Here is a 25,377-nt window from a genome sequence, read left to right on the forward strand (position 1 = left end):
GCCTCAAAGTCTTCTGTGCAACTGAAAGATTTCAAGATTGTAATATTAAACAAACAAATCTTAATTTTAAAAACAAAACAGCATTAAACATGCTGACTTTATCTACTGCTGCTATGAGATTGTCATCCATCCCTTATTTATTCCAACATCTTCACACTGAGCCATAAATATGAAATACATGTTATTGTCTGCATCATGTTGACAGTATCATCTGCTGTCTACATGTACTTAATCAATAAAGCTGATTCTGATCTTAGGTATTTGATCCTCTTTAAAAATGTCAATGTAGCAGGAGTGCATTCATCAATACTTTCAATTGTTTTCAGGCTTCATTTGTAAAAAGAAAAAGAAAAAACTAACCCACCCGCATTCACAGTAAAGAAGTAAACATCTTTATTACAAGTCATTTTCACTTTAATTCACCAGTATGCATGACGCACATTACAAAAATATACTCAACATATAACAGGTAGTCAAGACAATCACTAAGAAGTTCAATGTGTAATTACAAAAAACACTCACATGTACACCTTTGCCCCGCCCACACAGGTAACCTTCAAAAACATTCATAACTGACTCTTTGGCCCACAGAGCTTTTTAAGAGGACCACTCTAATCTTATCAACCTCCAATAAATACAGTCACAAAATACAAAAATAACCCCATTGGCTGGGAAAACATCCAGATTGTGGCGCTCGGACAATAAAACAACTAAAGAATGTTCACATCATACAGAGCGAGTTTAGACTGCGGACATCAGATCATTTATGTTAAATCACTGCACCTCTGCTGCCAAGCCACAAAAGAAAGGACCCCAAAGTGATTAAGACTTATTCCACAGGCTGTCACCAAACAGGTCCCAGAAACAGCTCAAGCAGCTCAGTGCCAGTTCCAGGCATCACTCCCCAGCACGCTAGTCTTCGCAGCTGAGTCTTGTAGCGCATAATCTCCAAGGAGAGTGCAATTTAAAAAAATAAAAACAAACAAAACCACAGGAGATTTCCCATTTGTTGTCCTCAATTTTCACTGGGCGTCCCGGGACTGCTGCTCACTTGGATGTCCTTTCTAAGCCGGAGAGAGACGCAGCTGAGCCAGCTGCGGCTGGTAGGCATCTCCCCAACAATCTCCCACGTGTCCATCTCGTCACAATACCTCTCGATAGTGTCGTGATATCTGCACGCAGAGCGGGATCAGCTTTAGACAACCTCATTGACCTTTCCTGTGTTTAATCCACAGGAATTTAAACCCCTTTTCATAATATTTCAAATAAATGTGAGCTCTGCAATCGCCTGGAAAACACGAAATTTACAGGCAACATCTTTTCTAGAAAGCTCCTCACCTGTCCCAGCCCTCTTCTCCTCCCAAGACGTAGATTTTGCCATCCACGACAGCAGCGCCGGGCCGATAGCGTCGTTCCTTCATGGGGGCACACATCGTCCACTGGTTGGTCTTTGGATTGTAACACTCCACTTTATCTGTGTTCTCTGTCGAGGCATGCCATCCGCCTACAAAAAAAGGATTTAACAGACATGACTGCACTTTTAGGAACCAGAACAAAGCACAGTTAATGGGCTGGAGGATAAGTTTGTTACCTATGACGTAAATCTTTCCTTTAAGAGTACAAGCAGCTGATCCAGAGCGGGCAATCTGCATGGGGGCGACCTCTGTCCATCCTGCCGTTTTAGGGTTGTACACCTGTGCCAGATCTGTGCCGTCACCATCCTCTAGGACCGCACCACCTGCCGTGACACATCCCGAGTGAATACTTAGAATCAAAATGAACAAGAAAAAACAAACAAACCCTGCATGCGTAAAAACCTGCGTTTCCTACCAGTAACGTAGAGCAGGCCGTCCAGAGCCACCACTGCTGGACTTGTGACGGCCATCTTCACAGACTCTGTAAACTGCCAGGAGTTGGTGTGGGGGTTGTAGCACTCCACCGAGTCCAGACGTGAGCGTCCCTCCCACCCTCCGACTGCGTACACAAAGCCATCAAGCATCACCAGGCCTGTGGGGATAAGGCACAGCGGCTAAATAAACATTGCTGCTATTAAAAACCGTCCTTCAGGTTACAGTTGGACATCTCATGCCCCGGTCTAATTTTCATGTTTTCTGTCCTATTCATTAACCATTACAATGACAGACGCTCATTAACATAGGTCAACATTTGAGTTAATAAAGTCAGTATATGTAGAAGACATCACTATTAGCAATATTAAAGTACATTTAATGCTCAGTTTTAGACTTATTTTCCACTTATGGAGGCGCATAGATCATAAGGGCACAGCTATGGCCACCTCTATCATTCTATTTGGGAGGGGCAGCCAATCAGAAGCTGGGTTAGATGGAGAGGAAAGGAGATAAGACAGCTCATTAAGGGTCAGTTTGAGATAAAGATTTTGAACTGTGCATCATGTAAGGTAGTAGTGCCAAACATGAGGCCCAAAGGACAGAATTGGCCCAGCAAAGATTGCAATGGGGGCCACTGGAACGCTTTGGGAAAAAAAAAAAAAAAAATGTGAATGAGTGTGACGATTTTGAACTTATAGCTGTGTTGTCATAAGTTTTACAGCTTTTTCTATTGATTAACACGTCTACTATTGCCATTCATACTGCACAAAGGCACTTATATCAAAGCACTTTCCTGCTTCTCAGCACCAAACAGCAAAAAAACCCAAAAAACCCCAACAATTAAATGGCAGAAAGGGACCTATTTTTCTACTATCTGCTCTGGAAATGTCTGGATTCTCTTTTTTTATTTTTTAAAGTAGGATTATAACAATCAAAAGACTCCTTTTGGAGCTACTAGAATCAAACAAAGTTAGGATAGTTTATAGAGTTCTTGAGAAGCAAAATAGGGTAACGTGGCTGAAAGACAGAAGCTGTAATTACCAAGACTCCCTCACCTAACTCCGAGCGAGCTACATTCATGGGTGCCATTTCCATCCAGGAGTCAAAGCAGGGGTCGTAGCGCCACATCTCTCTGCTGGCTGAGCCGTCGGGAAACTCTCCACCTGCCAAATACAGGGTCGAATCTACAGGCGAGGACGGGGAAGAAAGGTGATCGGATAAGCACAAGTATACATTTTCAGCACTTAAGTTTATCTGTGCATTTCAGAGTGTCTTAACCCATCAGGCTGAGTTTTACTGACCCCCTCACCTGAGACCACCAGCCCGTGTTTGCTCACGGCGAAGGGCAGGCATGCCAGGTTCTTCCACTGGCTCGTCACAGGATCAAAGCTCTCGACGCTGCGCAGCACCACCTTGTCGTCCTCTCCGCCAACTGTGACTATCACTTCAGCGGTTCCTGTTTCCGTGGCAACAGGAGTAGAGGAAGAGAGGAGTGAGCCACATATGTTAATGTAAAAGAAAAAAAAGCAGCCTGTATGGTACAACATAAGAGTGCGTGGAGCTGCCAGCCATTTAATATTCAACTTCCACTATTCTCTTGATTTGTATCTGGATTAGGCTAAAACTGTTTGGTCCACAGTTTGATAACACAAACCGGGAAAACCAGCAAACATCTAAAAACCTGGAATCCAAAATCTTTCTTCAGATAGAAGAAAATAGACCCAAATAATCGTCTCTCCATTGAATAGCCGAGCATTCTTAAACCCTTGCGGAGTATGAGGACGGGGAGACAGATACACACTAACAAATCACCACGCTGACAGAAAATAGTGCAATGCTAAAAATTAGCTCTTTGATTCAGACGCGAGTGTTTTTTATTTTTACCAGTGGACCTGCGAGGCCTCGCTCTCGGGCAGTAGAGCTCTCCACGCCGGTCCTTAAGCAGCAGATAGTCCTTGGCCTCAGAGATGAGCCTCTGGCAGACCTGGCTCTCCTTCACCACGTCCAGAGACTCAATCACATCATGGAGGTAATAGGGGCTGATGAGAGGCAGGCGGATGTGCTCCAGGACCTTTGAGGAACAAAAATGGAAAGGGATCTGATGGGTGGTACTCATGAGCAGCTGCTGTGGTCATGAATTTTCATTCATGGAGTATGGTGCCCCTGATAACACGATAGCACCAGACAACAAAAATGTATGAACCCCCCCCCCCCCCCCTTTTGATTTTTAAAGATAAGCCTGAAATTACCTGCTAATAACTCTCCTCTCACCTTTTCAAAGCTCTGTTTGCGAGAGGAACATTTATTCAACCACAGCATGGCGGCCTCAAACACAGTCTCCTCTTTGGGCACGTTGAGGAGATCGCTGGCAAGGATTTCCGTCAGCTTGTCCACACACAGAGACAGAAACTCCTCCTGGAGGAAGACAGGAAGCGCCGAGAGTTTGATTATTTATGTGAGGGCACAGCTTTGCATTAACAGTAGGTGATACAAGATTACCTCCTTCACGACTCCCTACTCTGGGTTTCCATCACACCCTCACCTGCTGACAGACCGTGCTGAAGTGCTCGAGGATGTAGTCCATGCTGCGTTTCTCCAGCACCTTACAGGAATGCGCCTCAGCAAAGCAGTGAATCCCCACACAGTTCATCTCGTCCATCTGACGCTCCATGAAGCGACAGCAGGCCTCTCGGACCGCCATCACATCCAGCAGGTTGGCTGCTGCCAGCAGCGCCTGGACACAGATCACTTTCTAAGCACGCACGCGCTTCACGAATGACGGCAATGAAGAGGTGTGAGAAGATTCACTACCTGCACGTTGGCTTTGGAAATGTAGACCTCTGATGTGTAGGCATAGCTCACCAGCATGCCAATCATCTGAGGCTCAACACCATTGATGGCAACACGCTCCTGCTTGGACTCTATGAGGTCAGCGGAAAACATCGCCTAAGGATAGAGAAGGATGGAGAAGGATGGAGAAGGAAACACATGATTCTAAAGGTGGAGTCGTTTTCAGTATGGACATACCTGTGAGGAAAAGTGCGTTTACCTGGAAGTAGGAGCTGAAAGATGCCAGCACTATGCGGTGGCAGGGGAACTCCTGTCCTCCGCAGCACAGAGTCACATCGCAGAAGGCGTTGTTGAGCCGCAGGCTGTTGAGGCCCTGCAGGACTGTGTTGGGGTGCCTGGTCTCCACAAACAGGTAATCCTCGCTGCTCTGGGGAGCAGGGACAACGGCAGCAGTCGGGCTGGCTTCCTCCTGGACCTTAACGGTGGCGTTGATAGAGGAAGGCAGGAGCAAACCGGCGCTGACGGAGATTATTTCAGCCATGTCTGCCATTGCAACCCAAGCCTGGGAGGCAAAATATCACAGTTAGCACTCTTGGACGCAAACTAAGACAATCAGAAAACGGGTTGAGACATAGCTGGCAACGCAAATCAGCCTCGCAAAGCACTCATTTGAAAGTGAAATGCGTGAAAGTCGCAGAAGGCAGCAAAGCAAGGCGGGGAGAGAGGACCCGAGATTGTCTCACTAATGAGGCTTAGCTGTGAGGCAGCGGCCAAAAGAAGCGGCTTTGTGCCGAGCCAGACTACTCAGACAGCTCAAGAACAGATATGCGATCCACACACAGGTGAGATTAATCACTCAGCAGCGGAGAGACCAAAACAACTCACCTGTTACACATAGTCGTGACTGCTGCGGAGGACTACTCGCTCTCCCACATACCAACCAAACCAGCTTCCGGCAGTCCTGAGCAACATTAAACGCCTCTCGCTGCAAGCCACGCCCACACACACCCGGCAAACGTAAGAGTGTTCACCTTATGCACTTCCTGCTTTGTTTGTTCATCAAAGAGTGACACACAATTTTTCCCTACTTTTTTGTTTTGATATTGCAGAGCAAAATCTGATCGTTTGCCAAAAAATATGATTTCCGGTATTTTCTAAAATGACTTATTGGCCTACAATCTGTGAAACATGTCAAAATCATCTCTCGTGAATAATATCACGTCATTTCGTGTGTGTGTGTGTGTGTGTGTGTGTGTGTGTGTGTGTGTGTGTGTGTGTGTGTGTTGTCCCTTTTTTCACCTCCTCCTAAATATTTCATGTACTTTAATCGGTGCTCTTTGTATATACACTCACTGGTCAGCAGTGACAGACTGCTGCATCTTAGATGCAAGAAGGGGCGTTTCCAGAGGTCCTTCCTCCCTGCAGCTATCAGACTGTACAATCAAAACTGCTCTCAACAAACATAGATGTTTACATCAGTGGTGTAACTTGCACTAATCAACCGAACAAATACTACTTTTATAACTTGCACATTACTTTTTCTCAATTTATATATACTAACTTATTGTAAGTTACATGTCTACTTTTTAATGCACAGGTACAATACACAATCTGTACCTTTCTAATTATTCTAAATATTCTTAATTATTTAAACATCTTGCAGTATCCTGCTCTGTTTGCACACTACAACCTGGGTTTGGCACTTATCTGTACTTTAATTTTAATAACTGTACAGTACTCTGTTTATAACTATTATCCATGATGTAAATATGTAAAAAAAAATCGTGTGTACTGTTCTGTTTGGGTTTTTTTTTTTTGTTGTTGTTTTTTGTTTGTGTGTGTGTGTGTGTGTGTGTGTGTGTGTGTGTGTGTGTGTGTGTGTGTGTGTGTGTGTGTGTGTGTGTGTTGCTGTTACAACCAAATTTCCCCTTGTGGGACAATTAAAGGACTATTCTATTCTATTCTATTCTATTCAGGTCACTCCGTTGTGTTTACTAGTTCACCAGTTTTAACCTGCCTGTGCTTGTTTTCCTCTCTTTTTTGTTGTGTTCGTAGCAGCTGTTGTTCCTGTCAGGGAAATTTTAAAACCCATTGGGAAATATTAAACTGGAGAGACTATCGTGCATGTACGTTTTGTTTATTTAACAGGTGTGTTATCTGAGGTCGACATCATTACAATAAAGCATCCAGCTGCACAAGCAAATCATCTGTGTGCCATATCACCTCATATGTGGAGAAAGTCAGCCAGCAGGTCAATACCAACACTTTATTATTTATTATTCTTTATTTTTCTTCCCATAATTATTCTTTTCTTCTCTTGTTTTAAAACCAAATGTATAAGATATTGTTGATATTGTTGGTTGATGCTGCCATGTCACTTTTAACTTGATATAACAGGTATACACGGAACATATTGTCATAATATGATCAATAAAGTTCAATCTGTAGAAATGTTGGAATTTTTCGCTAGTTTGCTGAATCATGTTTGTTTTATACAGAAATTGAACTGACAAAAGGCTTATTTTAAATTTGGAGGATAAATAACTGTTTTTATTTCAGATCACAAGGAGCTGTCCTTCATGACGCCTGCATTTTCCAGGGCCTTTCTTCTGCGAGCAACAGCTTCTAAGATCTTCTTCCTGGGTCCGAGCTGGATGCGGATCCCTTTGAGGTCTTCATCAGAGCAAAGCATGAGTGCCTCCAAGTCAAGGTGCTCTCTGTTGAATGCGGGCGTAAAATCTGGCAAGGAGATAGAGGACAGGAACACATCCAAAGGAGAGGTTTCCTCATCTTCATCATCATCCAGTCCCAGCTCTTCCTGTTCCCACGGCAGTGCGTTGTCACCCGTCATCAAGCCAGAGGTGTCTTCGTCTGCCTCAAACGGCTCGCTTTGAACGAGGTAACCAAGGCTTTCATTGGCACTGCTGGGGATGTCGTCAGAGTCTAGCCCCATCTTCTTCCTGAACATCAGACCTCCAAGGCCGGGCCGATTGAAGATGGATTGTTTCACTTGGCCTCCATCGTCGTCGTCATCTCCAAAGCTGTCCATTTCTTCTAGCATGTTCTCGTCCTGCTCGTTGAAGACGTCCACAAAGTCTGGGTTCTCAGATCCGCTCTCTGGTTTGAGGAAGATAACGTTCCCACTTCCTTCTGACCTCTGCAGCGTGCCTTTGTCCTTCTTCCCAAACTTCTTCAGGAGTGTGCCTTTAATAGAGCCAACTTTATTGTCAGTGATGAGCTTGGAGAAGTGTTCGTTGACGCCCGTGATGGTGCCATCATTTGACAGTGACGAGGCCGTTCCTGCATCTGAAAAGGAGCCGGAGTTGCTTCCACGCTGCATTCTATCCATTTTGGTCTTGTGTTTTTTCTTCACCTTCTCACAGAGTTTCACACGTTTCTCTGCCTCTTTTTCTGCCTCTTTCTTCAGATTGGCGACCTTTTTCGGATTTTGGTTGGTCTGCTTTGCAGCAGCAGCGTCGAGGAAGCGCACACACTCCATGTGGTCGCGTGAAGCGGCGACATCCATTGGCGTGTGGAATTCATTGTCCAGAGCAAAAAGGTTGGCGCCGAAGTTGACCAGGAAGCTGAGGATGTGCATGTGGCCGTTACCTGCTGCATGGTGCAGGGGTGTGTTTCCCCAGATGTCACTCCTGTTGGGATCTCCTCTGTACAACACGAACACACACACAAGATTTTTCATCATTAGTGTTGATATTTTCATTATTTGGCTATTCTGTATTCCTGATTTATACCAAACTCCATGCATAGTAGTTTTTCATGAATTTAGGGAAAATAATAAACTGATAAAAAAAAAATGACATTTAAAAAAATGTCAGTCCAGGATCAGTCCAGGAAATTAAATTAAAACAGAGAATAGATCCACATCCAAATCTAGCACATGACAAATTAAAGATGGGTGAAGTTAACTGGTGAGCTATTAAGACTTAAAGTCCTTTTACTGCTGCCTCCCTGTCAAGTTTTGATTGCTGTGTGAATGCTACACCTTGTCATAAATCCCAGTTCATGCTGCGTAATGACCAAAGAGGAAATGGTTTAGATAATCCTGGCCACGTAGACAAGACACGCTTTATGCCCATTGAAATATAAATAAAATTAAATAAATCTTATGCATTCTCTAAATCTCAAAAGTCTGTAAGAGCACTGTGCCAGATTTTGTATGGTCTTGGTTGTAGTGAAAGAGGGACGGCGGTACATGTGGAGTGGTGGCGGTGGTGGCACGGCCTGGATGAACAGCTCTTTTGTTTTTGTGAGATAGGTTGGGCTGGTTAAACTTTTGGCTCAGCTAATGGGAAATAAAGTCTTAGCTCATTAAAATGGAGTGAACAATAGCTGTGGAAAAAATCCAGATGAAGTGCCAAAAACAAACAAAGTACGTATGAGAAATCATAAAACACACTTTATTTCATGCTGGTCAACCTTTGCTCTGTGAGCACTGTTCCTGGTTCCGCTGTAGATCTTAATCTTATTTGGTTTTATAAAATATAATGTATTTAAATGTAAAGATTTTATGTCTAACTGTATGTTTTCTTTAGAAATGACAGAAAAATTACACAGCCTGAAGAAAACACTTGACGACAACTCATATGTTCAGGTCGTTTTTGTCTCAGTGTAAGATGTGAGATGAAGGACAGGCGATAGAAAGCTTACTTTCTGCTGCATATGAGCTGAAGAGCACTGATATGTCCATGAAAAGCAGCCAGTATGGTGGGAGTCATGCCATCCTCATCCGGCGTGTTCAGGTCCTTCACCGTGGCCTCCTTCAAGAGTTCCACGTATCCATCAATCGCTGCTTTGTGGTACCTAGACATCTCTGGTAAGAAGGGAAAAGCTTGGAGAAAAATAAAAATCGAAGTTTCTCTGCGCCCCACCTGGCTAACGTCAGATGAGCAGAAGCGACTGCAGACCCAAGCAAACAAAGCGATGACTGGGCGTCAACGCACCAGCAGCTCGGGGCCATAAAACAAAAGCAAAGTTCGCTTCACTGCTGTGAGCTGCCCCATTTCCTCAACACTGTAAAAAATCCCTTACTGCGATTTCACCCAGAAAACGTGTTCACACACAGCAGGAGTTTCTGCTGTAATCACTGTTTCTTCACAGGTTTGAAGGCAAAAGCAATCTTTATGAAAGAATAATATATTGTTGTGGATTAGAATGACCGGTAAAATGAAAATGGAACATTATCTGTTATTTCTAGTTTTCAGGTTTTAGCTCGTTAGAACTCTAAATTCTTCATCAACATTTGTAAGCTGATGTTTTTATGATACATTTTTATTCTGTAATTTGTAGAAAAGTATTTAAACGAGTAAAAAGCGACATCAACTCCCTCTGTTACCTTGAATCAACTTAAAACTTGGAACATTCAACTTTTTAACTTAAAGCGTTTATACCTAAAAACTGTCTTAAGTATAATACATGATTAAAGCTTTTATTAACAAATTATTGCTCTATTCTATTTATATATCTATTTATCCATCTAATCTAATTAGATATTGTTAAAATCTTGGCAGACATGCTTGATTGGGTCATTAATTACAGCAAAAGTAAAAATAACACACTATACTTAAAGTATCAAATGTAATAAAAAACAGGAAAAATAAAGTATTTTTTATTATTAATTATTGCAAACAGCTTGTGATTATTTAAATCATGTGTTAATCTATTTTCTTGATAAATTCATTTATTGTTTTGTTTGGAAACTGTTTTAGCAAGATGAATATATTTAATCAAGGTACACGTTCATTTTTTTTATACATGCAATTCAATTGTTTTCTTTACTTTTTAAAAAACGGCTGATTAGTCACATGTTCTAATTTTGCTATTTGTTTAGGTTCAAAATAATATTGCAGGATAGTTTTCTTTTTACAAGATATTATATTCATCATGGGAGCTCATCCTTAGAGCTTAGCGTTAAAAAGAGAAATGTCTCCATGAAATGAATTGGAGAAACTCTTGATGTGAAGTAACAGAAGTGTATGCGTACAAGCCCAGATACAGTCCAGCATTTGAGTATGTGTATTTTACATAAGTGTACTAAAAAAGCATTAGTGTAAGTCTCTTAGATCTTGTGTTGTCATATCTAGATGATTATGATATCTAAGTCTGTCCGTTTGGGGGTGTGTCAGAAAAAATCTGGAAAATCGCACATGCTGTGGTGACCTGCCGCAAATAAGGGCTGTAAAATGTTTTTGCACCACTTCTCCTTCCAGTCCAGTAGGTGGCTAATAAATTCTATGCTAAAGTTAACGGTTTACCAAAAACAGAAGAAGAAGAAACAGAACCGGCAGAAGAGTCAACAAAAGAAGAAGAAACTGTCCAATCAGCGGCATCTTGGGAGGAACATCCCCCCGACCAGAAGAGAGTGAACCCAATCTGACAGTTTTCCACTCTCTTCTTTGGTTTCTGTTTCTTGTCGCTTTTCAGCTTCCTATAACATGAAGTTGTGCATAATTATTGTTTAAAACGTTACCACTGTTCGGAAAACCCGGACATCTTCCATTGGGTTCACGGCAGTTACTTCCCGGTGTTTAGCTTGTGTGGTTGGACCGGGGAGAGCCTGCAGAGATGTCCGACAACGGTGGCTCGGCTGTCGGCCTCCTATCCTATGAGACGCTGGTTCATGCTGTGGCAGGTGCAATGGTGAGTAGCCTTGTTTCTTATTTATTTATTTTTATGGGGGTTGGGGTATTATCCTTCTAATAGCAGGATAGCATGGTGTTGAAGAAACCACTTTAAGATGAACAATGGTGTTAGATGTTGTGTTTTCAGGTGTCAGTATGGATGTTAATGTTGCAGTGCATTGTCTTTTTAGGGCAGTGTGACAGCTATGACCGTCTTCTTTCCTCTGGACACGGCCAAAAGCAGACTCCAGGGTGAGCTGGGGGGCTTTATCATCTTGGACAGAGGTTACCTGATAAGCTGCAGAGTTGAACGAGGTTTAACGCTGGGGTCATTATAGAGCAACCGTAACTGCATCTCAAAGAGTAGCGCACTGATAAATGTAGTTTTTATTTTACCTCATAAACAATCCATTTCTGTTTATGTTGTTTCACGTGTATTATTTTATTATTGCAAAGCACGCTCATGTTCAGCTCTATATAAGACATAAAAAGGTGTGTCATGCCTGATCTTTGTGTGTCCAGAGACTCATTACATGATTTCTGGTATATTTGTGTTTGTTTTTCAGTGGATGAGAAGAGAAAGTCGAACTCAACTCCAGTCATTCTGGCTGAGATAGCAAAGGAAGAAGGCTTGTACGTATAGTTTGGGAATTTAAAATCACTGAGGCTTCTGGTTAGAAATTACACAAGTTAAGCCTCGTTTTACTCTTATTTGACCACATTTATAATTTAACCAAATGTTATGAACCAAAACAAGGTAATCCCAGATATAAACAGTTAATGAAAATAATTGGTAGCTGCAGCTGCAATCTAATCCATGGTTTAGGATGATGTTTTGGCCACATGACTGAAAACACAGTACTCAAATGCCTCATCACTACCTCTCCCAGTCTGTCACTGTACAGAGGCTGGTTCCCAGTTATCTCCAGCCTTTGCTGCTCCAATTTTGTCTACTTCTACACGTTTAACTCGCTGAAGAAGCTGATGGCATCTGGTCCAGGCCAGTCCAGACCTGGGAAAGACTTGCTCATTGGAATTGTGTCAGGTAAGTACTGACCTGATGGAAATTGTCTGAAAGACTTAAATGGATGCAAGGTGTCCAATTAATAGAGAAGCCTGTAGCACAAAAGGCAAACTTTTCAAAAGTGGAGGGAGTGACTGTGTGACAGATGTCTGGATTGAATGGATGAATCCTGGATTTGTGTGTGAAACGTTTGCATGCATGTATCCCATAGACTGTATGCAAAAGATGGTGATATTATCCTCTGGTTTGTGGATTCAAGAAACTTGAATATCTCTTGTTCATGTAGGAGTGGTGAATGTGATCCTGACCACTCCCATGTGGGTGGTCAACACTCGACTGAAGATGCAGGGGGTGAAGTTCAGAAACGAAGACCTCCACCAGACTCACTACAGAGGCATATTTGGTGAGTGCTTCATATCTGTTAAACAGGTCAAAACTTCTGACGTGCTTGTCTTGTGTCTGTGTGATTTTCAAACCTCACTGCTTCTCTTTCAGATGCTTTCTCACAGATCATAGCCAACGAGGGGGTGGGAACTCTGTGGAACGGCACTTTGCCCTCTCTCGTCCTCGTACTCAACCCTGCTGTGCAGTTCATGATTTATGAGGCCATGAAGAGGAAGGCAGGAAGAGGAGGGAGAAAGGTAAGAAGACTTAAAGAGAGCCAGTGATGTATGCAATATTGCATTATTGAAGCTAATCAGTCAGCATCCTGTCGTTCCATAGCTGAAGGGCTGTGATCTGGAGGGACCCTGTTTAGACCAATCTAGCGATCAGTCACCTGACCTGTGAATTTTCGTCTTTTACCACAGATATCCTCAGCAAAGATTTTTCTCATTGGAGCCATTGCCAAGGCCATCGCTACCACTGCCACGTATCCTCTGCAGACAGTTCAGGCCATACTGAGGGTAAATACTCTAATACAGAAAATGTTATTCCTGTATTCTGTTTTTCAAAGATTAAGCTGATGAAGTTCAACATTTTTGCAATGACAGTAAACAGACAAAAACAACTACAAATTGTATCTGTGTAATTTTATGCGTGCCAAAAGCCGTCTATTACACTGGCAAAATGATGTTTCCTCAAAAACTAAAAACTAAAGTGGAACTCCTGGCTGAGTCTGGGACACAACATTGTGTAAATTTGACTTAATTTTGTGTACACTCCTCAGAAACTTTATTAGGGAAAAAAAATTCTGATCCGGTCCCAGTAGATAAGAACGGCTGCTACCAAAAACCATGCTACATTCACTTAAATCACATTTCTTTCCCATTCTGATGCTCAGCAGCAACTTTGCTATATCAATAAATTAGCTGGGTTGCTGCAATGTGATTGGATGGTTAGATATTTCTATTGATCAGCAGATGAACCGGTTTAAACAAAGTGGCCGGTGAGTGTGTATTAATAGAAAAATTTTAGAGAAACCAGAGCATCTTTATATGGTTAATACCATCAAACACTCATAGCGAATATGCATGACTGGTAAATGATATTGAATCTTTACTACACATGCATCACTTGTTTTATGCTTTTTCATCAGTTTGGCCAGTATAAAAGTGACGCCGAGGGTGGTGGTGTGATGGGGAGCCTTTCTAACATTTTGTTCCTGCTCATGGACCGGATCAAGTGAGTGCAGCATCTCTAAAATTACACTATCTAGTCACTCGACTCACAACAAGCACATGTGCGAATATGTAGCAGTGGTCACAGTTGTATACCCATGTTTATCGCAGGAAGCACGGCGCTCTCGGTTTGTACAAAGGCCTGGAGGCCAAGCTGCTACAGACGGTACTGACGGCTGCACTCATGTTTGTTGTGTATGAGAAGATCGCTGCAGTGACCTTCAGAATCATGGGGATGAACAAGAAACTGAAGCACTGAAGACGGCTACCTGAACACAGCAAAGCATCAGTACACTCATCCTCAGTAGGTTTTAAAGCCTGCTGATGCTATTACTAACATTATGAATTGTTTCTGTCGCATAGGCACGATAATATGATCCCGCAATGGTGCTTTGGGAGCCCCACATTCCTATTCCATTCCCAAATTATATAACAAAACCAGAGGGGGGTTTAATTATTGCTATTGTTAACCTCTAACTGTGAACATCTGTGCATACACATCCTCTCCACTGGTGCATTTCTCTTGGTTCAGCATGGTCCTGCAGGGACTAAAGTTAACTGAGTTTATGTGACAAAGAAAAACATACAGACATCATTTATTAGTTTGGTTTGCTGTATAATATCTTCTAGTGTGAGGTGAGTTAAACAGGTCCTGTATTGAGTAACTGTTTGAAAAGAACACCTTTCAAAGAGCTGAACTTTCTACTGTTAAAAAACAAAACTCTGTCAGGTGATGATTTAAAAAAAACAAAAACAGTTTAGGCAAAAGAACACAAATACACCTGTTTGGCCTCTTTCTGAGAGATGTTGGCTGCACTGAAAGACTGATACAGCTCTCGTGGAAATATACATGCTCTTCAAGAAATTACTGGTTCAAATCAATGGGCTAGACTAGCTGCTTTCCCCTGGTCCGAGTTTTTGTCATGAGTCTGCTGTAGTTTCATATTTCACTATAGGAGATGAATGATATTTGTCTTTACTAGGGATGGGTACCGGTATCCGGTGCCATGATGGCACCGGTTCTGACATAAACGGTAGTAACCAGACCGAAAAGCAGCGCACATTTCGGTGCTTTATTTCGGTGCTTTTTTTTCCTGAGATGTGATACACTTTGAATTCTAGCCAATCATTTTACGTTTCCGGGGATAGTAGGCGGGTCCAGGTACGTACGTTCTTTTAGAGCAGAGCTACAGATTAAAAATGCCCAAGGCGAAGCGGTCAAAAGTCTTGCTGTACTTCACAGCAAAAGATGCAAACTCAGCAGCCTGCAACAAGTGCTTTAAGGTGATACTGTGGAAAGGAGGTAACACCTGAAATCCGATGAAACACCTGGCGACGCATAGCGTTTTTTTTAAAAGCCGAAAAATGCGCCGTATTTGATAGCTTGCTGCGAGACCTCACACCGAGCGCATCTACTGCAGGTGTGGTGCCTGTTATCGGACGAAGAGTTAGCAACATCCCCCAAAAAGCTGAAGAGTAGAGTCCTGGCCCCTAGCCCTGCCAGTGTAGCAGAAATGATGAGGATGATGATGGCAGCAGCAGCCGTTCTTCTCTGCGTGAGTAGCTTAATGTTGTTCGTGTATAATTTACGTTGAGTAGGCTAACCACGTTATTACATTAATGTATGTAAGGTGAACTAGCAAACACCATCATAGCTACATGCGGCTGTCTTCTTGTTTGATGGCAGATACTCCCTTCACCGTGGCCAAAAAGGCAAAAATGACCAAATAAAAAGTGGGAAACAGTTAAACATGAGAGGTTTTTGGATAAAGTTTTTGTTTTTTCCATTGTTAAAGCACTGCTTCCAGCCAAGAGTGATACCATATATGCCCTATAGCTGCAGAAAAGGCTAACATTGTTATCTTTTTACTAAAAAAACAGCTGAACATGAGAGGTTTTTGGACCAATTTTGTGTTCTCCATTCTTTAAGCACCGGTTCGAGCACCGTTTAAGCACCGGCACCGTTTCAAAAGTACCGGTTTGGCACCGGTATCAGATAAAACCTAAACGATACCCATCCCTAGTCTTTACATTTACATTTTCATATAAATTTGAAAAAGTGTATTTCAATTTAAGACTTAACATTTGAGCTTTATTGCACGTGATGATAAGTTTACTGCTGCCTTAATCTAAACCACTGGGCCATTCTTTACATACACTTAAGTTTTTAACTGTGAATTTATCCAGTTGTGAAATCCTGCAAGATGGAAACCTCATTAAATTAATTTAATATAAATTGAGGGAAAAGCACAGTAAATATGTGTCTGCACGTGCTGCAGTAGTTGTAGGTAGCACGTGCCTCTGATTGTAATGCATTATGAAAAAGAAACTGTATGAACTGACATGCAGATGAGTGACAAATTAAAGGAAAAAAAACAAGCTAAAATCTTAGTTGTGTGTCCACAGCATCAGTGCACCTCAGCATGTATTCTTCAAGTCTTTGAACCTTTAAAGGGATAAACAGTATTCCTCCAAAAGACACACCCTCATTATGTTGCTGGTGGTGGAGTACACCAACTAACACCTACACACAACGTTCTCTCAAATTAGCTTGTTTTGTGATCTTGTGACTGCAAAAGCTGTAGCTTCTGATTCTTACTGTTGTGTGTTCATGAAACCACTCAGAGTATAATATTTCCTCACTGCAGGAATTTGAGGTTTGTTTCCCCCATAGACTGAATATAAAACGTGGATGGAGCCACTATCAACCACTGATTAGCTTTATACTCTGCATTTTAAAGTTTTGGCTGCTAAAATGTTGTTATCAAGTTTTGGAGGGTTTATGAGCCAGAAGTGACTATTTATGAATGACTTGGTGGCAAGACTGGAACATAAGCTTCTTTGATAGTTTACTACTGGTGAGATTATTACACGACAGAAGACACCAATGCTACGAAAACTGGTTAAGCTGAGCAGACATCTGTGTCGGCACGTACCTGTAAGTCAGCGTAGCCACACCTTTTACTTTTGAGCTTTTGTAAAGTTTATATAAGAAAGCAACCATGACTGGGACTAACAGGTTATAAAGACAAAAAGAAACTGTATCAGGTTGCAAACACATTTATTTTTGTTGTAAAGCTGGGCATTTTAACATCAAAGGTTATAGGGTTTTGACTCTTTTGAAGCCAGTCTCACTCTAAAGAGCTGTAGGTTTTGGCACTTTTTTCATTTTTATGCTTGTCGATGGTTTAATTCTTTTTTTTGTCACTCGTTTGTAAGTTATTCAGTGACTGTTGATCTACACAAACACTTGATGCACTGAGTTTTTTCTACTGTTTTCAATATCGCAGTGTTCGACGTGCGCTCTTTTTCTTTCACACAGATGTCTTCCATTATTTCTATCAGTTCCCTGCGAGTAGTGTAAACTCGTCGGGGATCGCAGTGATTCACAGCATTTGTCACAGTACTTTCTCTCTGATGTGGCAAATGACAGTTAATGCTGCCTTTCAACTTGACGCCGGTTGACAGTTGATCCACTCCTCCTCCTGCTGCTGTTGTTAAACTGGTTTTTCTCTCTTTACGTCTTGGTTATAACCAAGAGAGGCGCTTCCCTTTAACACCGCAGCCTTTAGGCCTTTTGTTGTTCTATCAATACTTTAGCCAAGTGACACATTTACCAGATTTCACCTCCTCTGCCAGTTGTCACTTATATTTGGTAGCAGTTAGGAAAAACAGCTCCAACTGTTTGTTTTTTTTTTTTTGATTAAAGCTTTCCAATTTAGCTTTTTATATTTTACAAAATGAACTTTGTTTACATCCAGTTCTTATTTGATATCATCTTGACTCATTTACAACAACAACAAAACAAAACACAGATTTTCTAATTTTGTTTAAATAAACATAACACTGTTTGTGGGTTTTAAATTATTGTTATAACCAGGGAATAAAAACGATTGAGAAACAATATTGATTTCTTTAATTGTGTTTTGTTTAGAACATTACATGCCAGATGAAATGTAGTTCATCGCTGCTTTAAAAAAATAAAAGAATTCCCCCAGAAGACTGATGAGTAGTGATTGGTGAGCTCATGCAAATGTTTACCACGTTAAATGTCCAGATTCTGATAGAGTCCTCCACTGGAGGTCTACAGGATAATGATGCATTCGTGACCATGCCTTAGGTGGAATTTATACTTCTGCAATTCAGTTTATCAGAGCCATACGTAGGGTTAAATATTACGTCACAATAACCTATGCTGACGTGCACCTCCCTTCCTCAAAACAACTGTGATTGGCCTGTTTCCTCCTCTTCTAATTGACTGGAAGGGAATGAATCAACTCCAGGCTTTCAGACTTCAGTGCAGAAGAATTATGCTTTAGGCTCATATTGGGAGTCTTCACTTCTCATCATCTCCTCAACATACCAGTGTGGCAGGAAGCAATACTGAGAGTCTCTGTGGGCAGAGTAGGTGACATCTTTGTAGGGATCCCAGGAGAACAGGTACACCACTCTGAAATAACAACAGAAAGAGATTAACATGTATTTACCCCAAACCAGAATATTTTAAAAGTGTTGTTATAGCTCACCTAGGACTGTCTTCGGTAACTACACGCTTCACAAAAGACAGGAAATCGCAGCAAAAGTTCATGCATACTGTCGGCTTCCAGCAGTTGTACTCGTTCTGTTTAAAAGATGTACAAAAGGCTCATGAAGTGTGTTCATGGTGTGCTACCAGATGTTTTTAAGTCACGAGTTATTTATTGCTTTACCTTGATGAGATGGGAGATCTTAGAAATGTGAAAGGTCTCCACGGACACAACGACACCTTCCTGATCTCGGAAACCTGCCACCACTCTAGGGACTCCCGGGAGAAAAGACTGGGCCCACCACTTAAGCAGTTTGAACCTGAGGAGCGCCAAAATAAAAGCGTTACCATCCAGCCAACCACATAACATGAAAATTATGAGGCTTTACTTTATCCTGTACCTGTGGAAGTTGCTGCGCTGTTTGGGGGTGCAGATCTCTGCAGAGGTCTTCAGCTCCACGTAACAGGCAGGAGCAGCCGGAGCTTTGGGATCTTTATCCCGACAGTCCACCTCGCCGGAGAACAGCAGTCTGTGATCCGCGAGCCGAGTTTGCACCACAGTGCAGAAGGCCTCGTTGGTGTTAACCACTCCACCAGGGTCAGGTAGACTGTGGGTATTGTCTACAGGAGAGACAAAGGTGAAACTTTACCACTGTGCTCTATATGATCTAGGTTTAGTTTTCATATCTAATATAATGGACACACGGATATGAACAAAAAAAATAATGATTTAAAGTCAGTGTTGGGCATTATAATAATCATGTTACATTTTTATAGAGTGTAGAATTTTTACTTAATCATGGTAAGATTCATACTGCATTTATGAGTCTTTGCTGTTACTCGAGTTCTTCAATTACATGAAGACATGAAGATAACTTTTTAAAAGGACAGCTGCTGGAAGCGGCCTTTAAAAGATAGGCACTGTGGTCATAAAGGGATGAACATAATCAGCAACAATACTCAGGCTGTGTCATGTAAATGATGCTCAACTGGTACTAAGGGACCCAGCAGCCTGGATTGCTGACACAAAGCAGCATGGATCTGTGTTTTCCTGTTGTTTATCCCCAATTCTGCCATTACCAGTGCAGCACAAATCAAGAATCATCAGACAGGCAACATTTTTCTAGTCTTCTATTGTCCAGTTTTGTTGAGCTTGGATGAATTATAGCTTCCTTTTCTTAGCTGACAGGAGTTGCACCTGGTGTGGTCTTCTGATTACCTCGATTGTAGTTGTTTGAGTTACTCTTGCCTTCCTATCAGTTCCAAGCAGTCTCTCTTTGATCTTTGGTACCAATGAGGAATTTTCACCCTGAGAACTGCCCCTGACTGGATGTTTCCTCTTTTCAAACCAGTCTCTGTAACCCCTCGAGATGGTTATGTGGGAAAATCCCAGTAAATTAGCGGTTTCAGAAACCGTTACCCAAGTGTGAAATGGTAAAAGGTGAGGTACAACCTGGACAGGCTGCCAGTCTATTGCAGCATTAACACAGAAACAGACTCCACACCAATTACCCAACAAGAGTGCCTGGAGAGAACTCACACAGGCAGCAAAGCTCACACAAAAACAGCCGGTGAAATCAAACCTGGATCTTCTTTTTGTGAGGCAACAGTACTGTTTTTGTTTGGGGGGTTTTATTATACCATTAGCATTTTTTTTCCCATAGTGGAAATCTCACATGTTGTGAATGGACTGTGAATATAAAACCAGTTGATTATGAGGTATGCCTGTGAATCATCGGCTGTGGGTAAGGCAGTTTTAATCAGTACCCAAAGTTTCAAAAAAAAAAAAAGGAAAAATAAGGTACTTGTTTACTGCTACAGATACCCACCTACCTGCACATGTGTATTGCTCAAACTTGTATCCCCAGTACATCATCTCTTCATGCCTCTCGGTGCGGTTCTCCCGTTCCCTGCGAGCAGCTTCCGTTTCCACCTCACTGACGTAAAATGTGCCCCTGAACCTGGTGACTGCTAACAACCAGCCTTCCCTTGTCTCATAAGGAGTGGTCAGCAGCTTGGTTAGGTGGCCCCGCCATGTCACAAAGTCGACATCTAAAGCACTGGAAAGAGTAGAGGTTGATCAAAGAATACGTGTCCAGTAGGAACTGTTGTTGTGGTTAGAGATCAATAATGTTTATCTCTCTCTCTCTCTGTGTGGGACCTACTTGATCACCTGAAGAGAAATACAATAAAAACAGGAACCTCACAGCTACACTTACCGAGGTGAGGCTGCTGCCCCTGTTGGGTTAATCTTTGATTTATTGGCTACAATCCAACGGAGAATATGGTCCAGCCTCTCCTTCACACTGTCGTCTCTTTTTATAAAGCGATCCCTGTATCCATCCCTCAGGTTGAAATTTGGATTCTTGTCAGGCTCCACGTAGTACCTCATCTGCCTGCTGTCGTTGAAGAATCTACGCTCAGAGTCGAGGGAAAAACATCCCACTTCCACAGGCTGTTTGTAAACAGGAAAGTCTCTTTCATAAAGCTCTCTTCTCGTGCTTAAAGTCCTGCAGCTCAAAGGGTTTTGACCCAGAGCCGACTCAGACCGATACTGGTGCTGTGTGTTCGTTCTGAAGTGTTTATTCTCACGAGGATTTCTGCCACTGTCGTCTCTTTGTCTTTTGTACGAGGACTGATGGCTGTGATAGCTGATGCTGGATCTGTGGGGGTCCATAGCTGGACAGAAAGAATTTATGAGTTTTTTTTCTTTAAGTGCATTTTTTTCAGGGATAAGTTACGTTAGGGTTAATGTATATGTGCATATTCTTTAGCTAACTTTTAAAAATACTTTTCCCACTATCAGTTAATTCCACCTACAATATTGTGTAAAGGGCTTAAGCTACTCCTCATGTCTTTTTATTTTGCTTCCAAGAAGGCACTTTTGCACAGTGCTGCATATTTAAAATTAGAAATGTGTTCTTTCCTCTCTGTAACAAATTGTGCACAAACAATGAATTAGTTTAAGTTTAAATGTAGCATGTCTGGACCTAGAACCGCCTGATGTGCTTATAACAGTTTATGTGTTGAATGTTGAATGGAAAAGAGGCAGGTAATGTTTGGCGTGTGTCTGCACTGTTTCTCAATTAAATGCATGTTTAAAATTAACAAAGGTTTCCTAATACCGCTGTTACTAACCCCACTACGAAAACTAAAGAGTACTTTCATGAATAAATAAGAGGTAAGTAAGTGATAACCTACCTCTTTACAGCACAGCGAGCAGAGGTTGCTAAGCTAACGTTAGAAGTTCCCTGTTTATATTATGTCAGAGGAAATAAAATAACAGACTTGGCACAGGAACAACAAACATACGTTTGTTGCATCTTTACCGACTAAAACCAAGAAGTAGCTGAGTTAGAAAAACGCTGCCTTGTTTTTGTAGCGGGACAGCTAACTAGTCATACACGCTAACAACAAGCTAACGCCACTTCCGTGTGCAGTTTTCCATCCAATCCGCTGCTCGTTGGTAGTGGCGACACTTCCTCTAAAAACACTAAATATCCGTGAAAAGAAGAGTTGTAACAGTTCCCTGTAGCTGTTGGGCTCTGGCAGGGAATAAAGTGATGAAAAAAAAAACATTATTATTGGGTTTATTCATCAGGTAAGGACAAAAATTATTTTCGAGTTCAAATAGCTCGGTCTAATGTTGATAAACGAGCTAGCGTTAGCATGGCTAACGGTGTAGTGTTTTTAACCTAACAAAACTTGTTTTCTGAGGGTACTTTTATGGAAAATATGAGATTATGTCTTATAATTCATTCATCAGAAATTGGCAAAGGAGTGGATCTTGACTGTGGGGCATTGTTCTTAATTAGTAGGAAATAATGATATGATTGACCATTTAAAGGTCTTTTAATAGGCTCTGCGTTGTGTAGCGAGGAAAGCAGCATCTTGGAGTGAACAGGTGCAAATTTCTCCTTCAGGTATGAGCAGGAAACGGGCTCTGATTTCAGACGCTTTCAATCTGAAGAAGAGAAGAAATGGCACAGAACAATTTGGAGCTACTGCTGCTGAAGAGGGTGGGTGTGTGACTCCTAAAAAAATCGACAATAATGTGATCAAAAAACTCTTCATTTGAAGTTCACACTGTCATTTCTTCACTTTAAAAGGACCAGCTGACATCAAATCCAGTCTGGAGTACCTCATGACCCTATTTCCCAGAAAGCTCTTCAATGATGCACTGCCTCAAATTGTGCTGAAGCACCAGCTCTACAGCATACACAGTGACAAGACTTTGGTGGACAAGGAGGTGGTAAGGTGGATTTTAAGTGTTAGAAATGTATGTGTAATCATTTCTGCAGATTCAGATGTGAAATACAACTCGCTGCTGTCCCTCGGTAACAGAATAAGATGCGTGAACGAGGAGATCTGCTGATGTTCCAGCTCGGGTTCGACGCAGAAGCCTTTGGGTTGGTTTTTACTTCTGACTACAAGGCCAAAGTGCTGGCGGGAGAAGAGGGCAAAACCACAAGAGCCACCGTGGAGAGGTTCTTGGAGAAAGTGGTGTCCGCTTGCACAGATCTGAGCTTCACGAAAGACAAAATGCTGAAGGAGTTTCTCTTCACAGACTCTGAGATAACGTATGAAAGACACCCATATATTGCATGCGTTTATTATTTAGCTTTATCATTCCTAAACCTTCTATCTTAGACATAGTTTAACATTTAACTTCCTAGATAAATAAAAAGCAAAGCCACACTGCTGACAATGACTAAAAGAGTTTGAAATTTATTTAAAGGGGTAGCAGAGAATAACATTTTCTATGGCATTAAAGCTGTTTATACCGATTTCCATAACTTTGTGCTTGGCATTATTGAATGAATGTGTAACCTCTGACTTGGCCATTCTGAAAGATAAAGATCAACTCAGAATCTGTTTTCTCCCCACACACAGGCAGCTGGTTAAGTCTGGGGTCCTGACTGTGAGGGATGCAGGCAGCTGGTGGCTTTCCATTCCCAACTCTGGCAAATTCACAAAGTACTTCATAAAAGGTTGGTGTTGAATTTCACTTGATTGAATCGTAACAGCGATTTCCTTTAGTTACGACACCCATTAATGTCTTTGTTCTCATTTTGCCGTTAGGCCGTAAAGCAGTGGTCAGCATGGTTAAGAAGTCCAAATACGGCGAAGTCTTAAAGGCAGAAATCGAGGAGCGGCGGACGAATTCACAAGTGAAATTCCATATGAAATACCACATTCATGACATTGTTGGCGCAGAGCTGGTAGAGAGGTAATAAGACTGGATGCTATCACTTCTGAAAATGGGCAAACATTTGATTTTATTTATTTTTTTTACCTCCTTTCCTTACCTTTATCTTAGTAGGTCAGTTTAACCACCTGTTAAGGCATTAAATACAGCTGCTCTCAATCTTATTTAAGTAACTGGACTAAATTTAAGAAAAATTCCCAATCCGACCATCTTTGATTTCTCTGAAAAAAGTCCAGGGAGATTAGACCTGTGTCTTTCAAAACTTTTTTAGGTCAAGTATCTGGTACTATGACTTCAGCAATGTGGAATTTCAAAATAATCTCACATTCAGTTGAGCGATAATTAGCTTAAAAATTTGCTAGTATAGCTTATACAGGCCAAATTTAAAGGGCTGTAGAAAAAACAATTCAAAGACAGGTGTTTAAGTTTATAACACTTTCATGTGTTAACCTCTTATAAATGTATCCCCTCATTAAATTTAATGTGTAGTTTTATTATCACGAAACTACTCTAATCAGATGAAGTTCTTTGTGATGTACCAACAAATGGCATCATCTGACATTTCCAATCTCACTTTTCTAGAAAGATTTGGTGTCTGGTGGTAACAGATCCAAAATGTGTGATGGTTTACTTTCCCAAAGGTTTCCTTTTTCCCATTTGGTCTATTGACATGGAATAGGATTATTAGTCTTTATGGTCACTAATGTGTGCGTGTTACTGTCAAACAGTTTTAAAAACTCTTGATCTTTAAAATTACGTCTGTCTTCAAGTGTGGTTCCTTTTCTTTAACGTCCAAAACAATCTGACTTGTTTTCCGCCTAACTCGAGTCAAGTTTTCGTCTGATCCCGCTGATTTTAATGAATGCTTTCTTTCTTTCCAGCATACCGACAACTTCCGGGACCCTGTTGCGATCTGTGGATTCGTGAGGCTGATGTCAGGCGCTGACGGACGATGAGAAGTTTATGAACAGAATGAAAAGTGTTTATAAAAAGACTGAATGGAATAATTTAAGTATTCAAGTGCAGATTCTGTGCCAAATGTGCTACTAATGACCTATGATGACGAGACGTTATCAAGTTTTGGTTTATCTTGTAATAAGATTTATTTAAATTTCTTTGCATCACATATGAGATTCCTTGTCTACATGGAGTTCACAACTTAATGGCAATCATTGCCTCTGTGCTGAGTGTTTTCAGGAAACAAAATGCTTTGTTACAAAGAAATGAGGTTTCCCAACATCCTGTTTGAAACTTGAAGGCCAGTTTTCCAAAATCAAATAATGTCCCGCCTGTCAAAGCTTGAAACTGTGTCACCTTGAAGTAAAACGGATTACATCATTTTTTGTTCGCTGCTTCGCTCATGTTGTCTCTTCTGTTTTTGTGCTCAGTCAGCATCACTTGTGTGCAGCATTCATCCTTTGCCCGTACTGAACTGTATTTCAAACCCTTAGAAGGGTCAAGCTCATTATCAATTGTTTTGAACAGGCCCCTTTTCCTGAGAGCTTCAGACAGAATTTTTCATGTCCCACTAATAATTCCCAGGAATTGTTTTTCACTCATCTTGTCCAATTCAAACCTCGCAGTGTATGTATGGAATACAAGTGCAGGACTGAGCTTGAGATCATTTGGGTTAGAAGTTCTATTTTTAAGCTAAAATTAGTTTTTTTCCTTCTAGGTTTTCCCCAAAGTGACTGCTCCACTCTGTGCGTGTGTGCAGATTTG

At 41.5% G+C, this 25,377-nt stretch overlaps 5 protein-coding genes and 1 long non-coding RNA gene across 6 annotated transcripts; 3 read left to right on the plus strand and 3 right to left on the minus strand.

The window, feature by feature from the left end:
* Positions 1 to 344: 344 nt before the first annotated feature.
* Positions 345 to 5,190, minus strand: LOC146520109 (kelch-like protein 24). The gene is made up of 11 exons (XM_085156938.1): positions 4,900 to 5,190; positions 4,662 to 4,796; positions 4,393 to 4,584; positions 4,122 to 4,265; positions 3,735 to 3,921; positions 3,160 to 3,306; positions 2,906 to 3,034; positions 1,831 to 2,007; positions 1,592 to 1,738; positions 1,339 to 1,504; positions 345 to 1,172 (listed from the first exon to the last, which is right to left on the minus strand). The coding sequence occupies exons 1-11, from the start codon at positions 5,188 to 5,190 to the stop codon at positions 1,016 to 1,018; spliced, it is 1,872 nt and encodes a 623-aa protein (XP_085013064.1). The 3' UTR covers positions 345 to 1,015.
* A 355-nt stretch (positions 5,191 to 5,545) lies between these two features.
* Positions 5,546 to 7,286, plus strand: LOC146520110 (uncharacterized). Its single transcript, XR_014873706.1, has 3 exons — positions 5,546 to 5,657; positions 6,789 to 6,891; positions 7,200 to 7,286. It is a non-coding gene; the product is annotated as an uncharacterized LOC146520110 (long non-coding RNA).
* anks4b (ankyrin repeat and sterile alpha motif domain containing 4B) lies at positions 6,906 to 9,469 on the minus strand. The gene is made up of 2 exons (XM_085156940.1): positions 9,309 to 9,469; positions 6,906 to 8,305 (listed from the first exon to the last, which is right to left on the minus strand). The coding sequence occupies exons 1-2, from the start codon at positions 9,467 to 9,469 to the stop codon at positions 7,201 to 7,203; spliced, it is 1,266 nt and encodes a 421-aa protein (XP_085013066.1). The 3' UTR covers positions 6,906 to 7,200.
* Positions 9,470 to 10,864: 1,395 nt separating this feature from the next.
* Positions 10,865 to 14,675, plus strand: slc25a17l (solute carrier family 25 member 17-like). Its single transcript, XM_085156857.1, has 9 exons — positions 10,865 to 11,297; positions 11,470 to 11,530; positions 11,845 to 11,911; positions 12,169 to 12,323; positions 12,589 to 12,705; positions 12,798 to 12,943; positions 13,112 to 13,207; positions 13,840 to 13,925; positions 14,033 to 14,675. Exons 1-9 carry the CDS (start codon positions 11,223 to 11,225, stop codon positions 14,178 to 14,180), a joined length of 951 nt encoding a protein of 316 aa, XP_085012983.1. The 5' UTR covers positions 10,865 to 11,222; the 3' UTR covers positions 14,181 to 14,675.
* A 2,891-nt stretch (positions 14,676 to 17,566) lies between these two features.
* dxo (decapping exoribonuclease) lies at positions 17,567 to 21,873 on the minus strand. The gene is made up of 7 exons (XM_085156856.1): positions 21,648 to 21,873; positions 20,666 to 21,125; positions 20,280 to 20,506; positions 18,848 to 19,067; positions 18,631 to 18,766; positions 18,448 to 18,542; positions 17,567 to 18,371 (listed from the first exon to the last, which is right to left on the minus strand). The coding sequence occupies exons 2-7, from the start codon at positions 21,121 to 21,123 to the stop codon at positions 18,230 to 18,232; spliced, it is 1,278 nt and encodes a 425-aa protein (XP_085012982.1). The 5' UTR covers positions 21,124 to 21,125; positions 21,648 to 21,873; the 3' UTR covers positions 17,567 to 18,229.
* A 58-nt stretch (positions 21,874 to 21,931) lies between these two features.
* LOC146520114 (winged helix repair factor 1) lies at positions 21,932 to 24,995 on the plus strand. Its single transcript, XM_085156858.1, has 7 exons — positions 21,932 to 22,047; positions 22,370 to 22,465; positions 22,556 to 22,698; positions 22,791 to 23,026; positions 23,340 to 23,437; positions 23,529 to 23,676; positions 24,537 to 24,995. Exons 2-7 carry the CDS (start codon positions 22,372 to 22,374, stop codon positions 24,580 to 24,582), a joined length of 765 nt encoding a protein of 254 aa, XP_085012984.1. The 5' UTR covers positions 21,932 to 22,047; positions 22,370 to 22,371; the 3' UTR covers positions 24,583 to 24,995.
* Positions 24,996 to 25,377: the final 382 nt, after the last annotated feature.

This window comes from Neolamprologus multifasciatus, chromosome 4 (assembly GCF_963576455.1).
Source record: "Neolamprologus multifasciatus chromosome 4, fNeoMul1.2, whole genome shotgun sequence".
Lineage (NCBI taxonomy): Eukaryota > Metazoa > Chordata > Actinopteri > Cichliformes > Cichlidae > Neolamprologus > Neolamprologus multifasciatus.

Excerpts from the sequence above, each read along its gene's own strand:
- LOC146520109 (XM_085156938.1), bottom strand. The coding sequence starts at position 5,190 with ATGGCAGACATGGCTGAAATAATCTCCGTCAGCGCCGGTTTGCTCCTG. Across the intron at positions 4,797-4,899 it reads CTTTCAGCTCCTACTTCCAG|GCGATGTTTTCCGCTGACCT; the intron begins GTAAACGCACTT and ends CTCTATCCTTAG. Across the intron at positions 1,173-1,338 it reads GGAGAAGAGGGCTGGGACAG|ATATCACGACACTATCGAGA; the intron begins GTGAGGAGCTTT and ends CTCTGCGTGCAG.
- anks4b (XM_085156940.1), bottom strand. The coding sequence starts at position 9,469 with ATGTCTAGGTACCACAAAGCAGCGATTGATGGATACGTGGAACTCTTG. Across the intron at positions 8,306-9,308 it reads CAGCTCATATGCAGCAGAAA|AGGAGATCCCAACAGGAGTG; the intron begins GTAAGCTTTCTA and ends CGTGTTGTACAG.
- slc25a17l (XM_085156857.1), top strand. The coding sequence starts at position 11,223 with ATGTCCGACAACGGTGGCTCGGCTGTCGGCCTCCTATCCTATGAGACG. Across the intron at positions 12,706-12,797 it reads TCACTACAGAGGCATATTTG|ATGCTTTCTCACAGATCATA; the intron begins GTGAGTGCTTCA and ends CTTCTCTTTCAG. Across the intron at positions 12,944-13,111 it reads CAGGAAGAGGAGGGAGAAAG|ATATCCTCAGCAAAGATTTT; the intron begins GTAAGAAGACTT and ends CTTTTACCACAG.
- dxo (XM_085156856.1), bottom strand. The coding sequence starts at position 21,123 with ATGGACCCCCACAGATCCAGCATCAGCTATCACAGCCATCAGTCCTCG. Across the intron at positions 19,068-20,279 it reads TGAGCAATACACATGTGCAG|ACAATACCCACAGTCTACCT; the intron begins GTAGGTGGGTAT and ends TCTCTCCTGTAG. Across the intron at positions 18,767-18,847 it reads CAGCGCAGCAACTTCCACAG|GTTCAAACTGCTTAAGTGGT; the intron begins GTACAGGATAAA and ends GGCGCTCCTCAG.
- LOC146520114 (XM_085156858.1), top strand. The coding sequence starts at position 22,372 with ATGAGCAGGAAACGGGCTCTGATTTCAGACGCTTTCAATCTGAAGAAG. Across the intron at positions 23,438-23,528 it reads CACAAAGTACTTCATAAAAG|GCCGTAAAGCAGTGGTCAGC; the intron begins GTTGGTGTTGAA and ends TTTTGCCGTTAG. Across the intron at positions 23,677-24,536 it reads GGCGCAGAGCTGGTAGAGAG|CATACCGACAACTTCCGGGA; the intron begins GTAATAAGACTG and ends CTTTCTTTCCAG.